Source organism: Buceros rhinoceros, unplaced genomic scaffold (assembly GCF_000710305.1).
Source record: "Buceros rhinoceros silvestris isolate BGI_N320 unplaced genomic scaffold, ASM71030v1 scaffold4955, whole genome shotgun sequence".
Taxonomy (NCBI): Eukaryota; Metazoa; Chordata; class Aves; order Bucerotiformes; family Bucerotidae; genus Buceros; species Buceros rhinoceros.
The window spans coordinates 12,870-18,453 of record NW_010413293.1 but is presented as its reverse complement, the minus strand read 5'-3'; the positions used below and the strand labels follow the sequence as shown (position 1 = coordinate 18,453).

The following is a 5,584-nucleotide window of genomic DNA, read 5'->3' as shown; positions in this document are numbered from 1 at the left end:
AATGAGTGGGTGTACGTGGGGATGTCTGCAGGTGGACACAGTTGCATTAATACCAGCCCATGCTTTGGGCCAAGCTGCTGGCCTTGCTAGCATTTTCTTCAATGTACATCTTCACCATCCTCCTCTTCCTCACTTGCTGCTATGTCATTTATGTTGAAAGAGGCCTTCGTTTTTCTTTATTTTTCTGTCAGATTGTTGCCTGTCTGGACCAGAGTGACTGCCCTTCCCTGCCCTCTTCTCTAGTGATCAAGGATGCCTGTAGGGTGCTTTTCCTTTACTATGATCCATTTCAGAATCTGAGAAGTATTTGAGTATTTTACAGTGGATAGTATTTAGTCACGAAAAGTTTGGATACATCTTACAATAAGAAGAAAGGACAAATGAATCATAAAGGAAAAAGGAAAAACTCAGAAGGAAACAAAATTACATAGATAACATGAATGTTTTTAGAAAGAGTGAGGGAAATTGTGTTGTGTTGGTAGGAATGGGGAAATGGAAATTTAAATTTTAGAGTGGTGGTATCTGATAGCCGGCACAGCACAGGCCAAGCAATTTCAGCAAGCGTTCTGACCACTGTGAGAAATTCCACGATGCAGAGCATTGCTTTTTTTTTTTTTCTTACCCCAAAGGGTAGATGGGAGCTATTGAGTTAAGCTGCAGATAGTATAAAACTTCCCCATGGTTAGACTAAACTACGTACCATACAAATAGTTTGTTGCTCAGTTAAAACTTGCTTAGCTGCAAGTGTTGTCATCTTCTTATAGTTTTTGTTCTTGCCGAACTCTCTCTGGATCATAATTTGTAATGCTGTACTCAGCTTCTTTTCACTTTCGGTTGAGTAGATAAAGTATCTTTATAACAGTTCTGATTACAAAGTCACTGTACTGTCACTTGTTTTGTTTTCTCCCAATTTATTGACAAAGTGGTTACAGAGGGTTGGTCCATTAATAGATTTGCAGAGTGAAACATTTTGCGGGAGTTTTAGGAGATCATTTTGCTGCTTTTAGCAGGAAAGGAGTTCGAATGACAGGGGTTTGTCTCATCAGTCCCCGTCACCTGCCCAGCTAGTGAGCCTCCAGAAGATCATTGCTTGTATGTGCTTCACAGGTAAATGATCTACCAGTGGTGTCTCTGCTGAGCATTTGCTAGGCCAGAGCCGATGCTGGGTAACACCTCTCTCTGCGCTGCTGAGAGCCACCAGGAGCAAAGAGCTCTGCACATCTGGAGGCGGCTAACAAAACAAGGGAGCTCCTGGCCTGGCTGAGGGGCTGGCAGGGAGCGGGGGAGATGGTGGGCCAAGAGAGTCTCTGAAGAGTGATGGCACTGGCTGAAGGGATGGGATCAGGCATGTAGAGTCAGAGGGATGATGGAGGCTTTCCAGACGAGGGCTTGCACTAGTGTTTGTGGTAGTGGCAGGTTTTTACGGTAAAAACTAGAGCATAGTCCCTTACAGGTTCTGTAGCAGAAACAAACTCCTGCCTGAGTTTCTCCTGCTGCAAGAACATCACTGTGAAACGTGGCCTTAACCTCATGCGGGGTTGTTCTGCCTGGAGAATAGCATCCTACTGGGTTTTGTGCTAGCTCAGGTGCTCTCTCTATCTAAGGTTTCTAGCCCTGCTGAGAGAAAACTATACCTGGTGGAACTTGTGTTTTTCCCTTTCCTTTTTTAGAAGAGAAAAAGAAATTACATTAATGTTTTTCTTAAAATACAAATAATTTAGAAGTCATGATCTTTCAGGATTAATAAACTCAGTGTAAATTTGATACATTGTGTGCAGTGCAAACTGTTTTTCTCTGGAGGATACCTGTCTTGTCTTCTGCAGGGGATGCTTTGGAGAGGGATGAAAAGCACCACGCTGCAGTATGACCCATGTGTCATTTGCTGTGTAAATTGAAAGATTTGGAGGTGATGAGGCTGGGGATTGCAGGGAGGAAAAAGGCATAGTCTTGAGATTTCCAGGCTGGATCTCATCCCTGCCAAAAGTTCCCTTTGTAAGTGATGATAATTTTCAGCACTGTGTCCCTGTTGTCTTCCGAAATGCTTTTTTGAGCCTGAGGGTTGTAATCTTGTAGCTGGCTGCCTGAACCTTGTGTGAAGTCTGTCATGCTGGAAAAACACGCGAGTATCAAATTCAGGAATGTGCAAACTGCCGTAATTTTGCTGCTTACTAATTTTTTGAGGTTTTTTTGCTCCGTTAACTGCCCTTGAAAGCAGGGGGATGATGTGTATGTGCTGTGTGATTATGTATCTGGGGACACCTACGACTTGAGCCTTTCTCAGATATTTAAATTAGAAATGGTATCAGAAATCTATAGAAGCAATAGCTTGATTATTACAAGGATTCTGTACATAACTTACTGTAGTCCGTTTGTGAAAAAAAAAAAAGTTAAAGGAACAGCTTCTGAGCACAGTGAGCCCCACAGGTGTTTTTACCTCTTACTGGAATTCATTACATGGCCCTTGTGTGGTACTTGTTAAAACCTGCCTCTTGCGTGCAGACCTTCCCCAGTGGCTGATTGCTTCTCAGGGAAATGTCTGTGCTGTGGAGACATGGCAGCGAAAATAGAGACTGCTGCCAGGACTGGTGTATTAGACAGCTTTGATGACGGGTGGACACAGCTTCGTTTACACTTTCTCTGTGTTGGAGAGTGGGTTCAGGAAGCAGACATGTTGTGTTTCTGAAGAGCTTTCCCCTCATCTTTTTTTTAACCTGCCAGAGATATGTGTGTGTTTGTTTGTTTAGTTAGGTATAGAGGCGGCGATAATCAAGCTTGGACTTCAGGTTAGTGCAGGGACACTAGATCTCAGTTTGATAAGACAGGCATGGAAAAATGAGAATTGTTTTTATTAGCTTTGTCAGCTGAGCATCTGGTGATGCCTAGGGGGTGAGTAGCATAGTGCACTGAAAATTAATTGACTATCAACATCGCATTGCTCATTCAGAGCCCTACAAACATTTATTATTCACGATGTATAGCATCCTTCCAGGCATTGGACGGACCACACTGATATTACAGGGCAGAAAGCAGAAAAAGGAACATGTGACAGGGGGTTAAGACTGCTGTTCAGTACTCCCCATCCTGTCTCAGACTTGTTCTGGCTCCTGTCCCTTACCTGTAAAATGGATGCACTAAACCAGAATCACTTTTCAGTGAATTAGCATTCGATCAACTTTAATATTTACATCGTTGTATAGAAATAACTAAATGGCATTATTTGCCAGCTGTTGTACTTTCTTTGTTATTGAATGGAGTTCTTGGATGGGTACCTTGTATTACAATGACTGACTTCAGTGTAAATGTTGCTTTTCTGCTTTATTAATGTAGGCCTTTCTGCATGGCAGCAGTTTTCTATTAAGTAGTATATATTATAGAACTGTGCTTCTGGATTAAATACATCCTGTATTTATAGTCTGTCTCCTCTAGAGTTGCCAACGAATGGAAGCATGCTAGTGTGTACCAGGAAAGGGTGTTGGGAATTGCTGGAGGGTGTATGTGTTGTTACCGTTTAGCTCTGTTCCTGCCTTGTCACTGTGGACAGGAACCTGACTTGTCCATGTATCCTCCTTTCCCTGCAGGTATTGAGAATCTGCCGTTTGAGTTGCAGAGAAACTTCCAGCTCATGCGAGATCTGGATCAGAGGACGGAAGGTGAGGGTTGGAGATGGTTTTGTTGAGGAGACGGGAAGCATGCAGCTTGACCAGCTTTTTATCACGGGAAATCTCAGGGCAGGGGAGGAACCTACAGCTGCTCTGATCCTTCAGTCTCTCTTAATGGAGGACACTGTGGTGTGTCTGTATATATGTGTGTTCATGTATTTAACGGTAAACTTGTTTCAGACCTCAAGTCAGAGATCGATAAGTTGGCCACGGAGTATATCAGCAATGCACGGACTTTGTCTTCGGAGGAAAAACTGGGGCTTCTCAAGCAAATCCAGGATGCCTATGGGAAGTGCAAGGAGTTTGGGGACGACAAGGTTCAGCTGGCTATGCAGACCTATGAGATGGTATGAAGGGAAGTGTCTAGTGTCTAGTGCCTTTCATATGATAAACCTCCCAGTCTTGGAAGGTCCTGATCTCTCTTTTTAGATCCTACCCACTCTTGCTTCTCAGCTCTTAGTGCAAGCCCCACACCCGCTTCCCTTTGCCATCTTTGGGCTCTGTTCTGTGGTAACTCCTGGTTGATGTTGTCTTTGTAGGTTGATAAGCACATACGGCGGCTGGACACAGACCTCGCTCGCTTTGAAGCAGACCTGAAGGAGAAGCAGATAGAATCGAGTGACTATGACAGTTCATCCAGCAAGGGCAAGAAGAGTGAGTACCACCACTGGGCTGCAGATTGATACAGGAGGCAGCCAAGTGACTGTGGAAGTGGTGGGGATGAAGGCAGGCACTGGAGTGGTACAGATCAAAGACTGTTACGCTGGAGTCTGAAGGACAGGTAAAAAAGGTGGTGACTTGGGCTCTTCCTGTGTGAGCATATTCAAGGCTGCTAGATAAAATTAAAGTGGGGTGCCAAAGCCAATACGTGCTCCAAAGTAGGAGTGTATTTTAGTGCTGGAGAGGTTGTTACTGTCAGGTGTCTGTTTTGATGGGGTGGCAGATGCAACACCGTTTTATCTCCTTGCCAGAGGGCCGAGCCCAAAAAGAGAAGAAAGCTGCCCGTGCTCGATCTAAAGGGAAGAACTCTGATGAGGAAGCGCCAAAAACTGCCCAAAAGAAACTGAAGCTTGTCCGCACGTAAGTGTGTAATAGATTTGCAGGAATGAGAAGCAGCACTACAAATCAGACCAAGGGAGGCCTAGTCAGACTTCCCTGCAAAGGATCTGATCCCCACCCGGACTAGACAGTGTGTCCCCTGTCCCTCCTCGGGAAGCAAGAGGAGGGAGACCTTTTAATTCTTTCAGGGGAGTGTGGAATGAAGGGGAAAGCAGCTCACATCAGTGGAGTGGGGTATATGTGCTTAAAAAAGAAGTGGCCGTCTCTGGCAAACACGGGCATTGTTTTGGGAGACGTGAAGGGACTAGAAGCCAGTTATTTTGCTGACCTACTTTATTTCTGTCCTGCAGTAGCACAGAGTATGGGATGCCTTCAGTCACCTTTGGAAATGTGCACCCTTCGGATGTACTGGATATGCCCGTGGACCCCAATGAGCCTACCTACTGCCTCTGCCACCAGGTCTCCTACGGGGAGATGATTGGCTGCGACAACCCAGATGTAAGAGCCTGCACTTGATAGAAATGGGGGAGGAGGGAGCGGGGAAGGTCTTGCACGGGAAGTTTTGTCCTGCTCAGGTGGACACAGCAAGCAGTGACAAGAGGGCTTACCTCAGGTAGTTTGGAGGGCAGAGGGGTGGCTTGCCATGACCTGTTAAGTGCCTCTTTCTTCAGGGTTTTCCTTAAAATGACAGGTTGTTTTCTTGTCCCCACAGTCAGCAAGGAAGGAGGGGAGTTCTCCTTGCTAGCTATCTATAGGTTGGGTGTGAGTCTTCATTCCCCGGTGGCTGCTAGGGATATAGGAGTTTGTGATCACATGTCGGGAAGCTTCAATAGCCCAGAAGCAATGATTTCAAAAGAAAACCGCTC

At 45.2% G+C, this 5,584-nt stretch overlaps 1 protein-coding gene across 1 annotated transcript in view; it reads left to right on the top strand.

Moving 5' to 3' along the window:
• The first annotated feature begins 3,556 nt into the window (after positions 1-3,556).
• ING4 (inhibitor of growth family, member 4) overlaps positions 3,557-5,584 on the top strand; it is a 3,337-nt gene continuing 1,309 nt past the window's right edge. The window contains exons 1-5 of the mRNA XM_010136663.1: positions 3,557-3,650; positions 3,840-4,006; positions 4,199-4,313; positions 4,631-4,739; positions 5,069-5,216. Of these exons, the coding sequence (XP_010134965.1) occupies positions 3,557-3,650; positions 3,840-4,006; positions 4,199-4,313; positions 4,631-4,739; positions 5,069-5,216 (633 nt within the window). The remainder of the gene's footprint in view (positions 3,651-3,839; positions 4,007-4,198; positions 4,314-4,630; positions 4,740-5,068; positions 5,217-5,584) is intronic.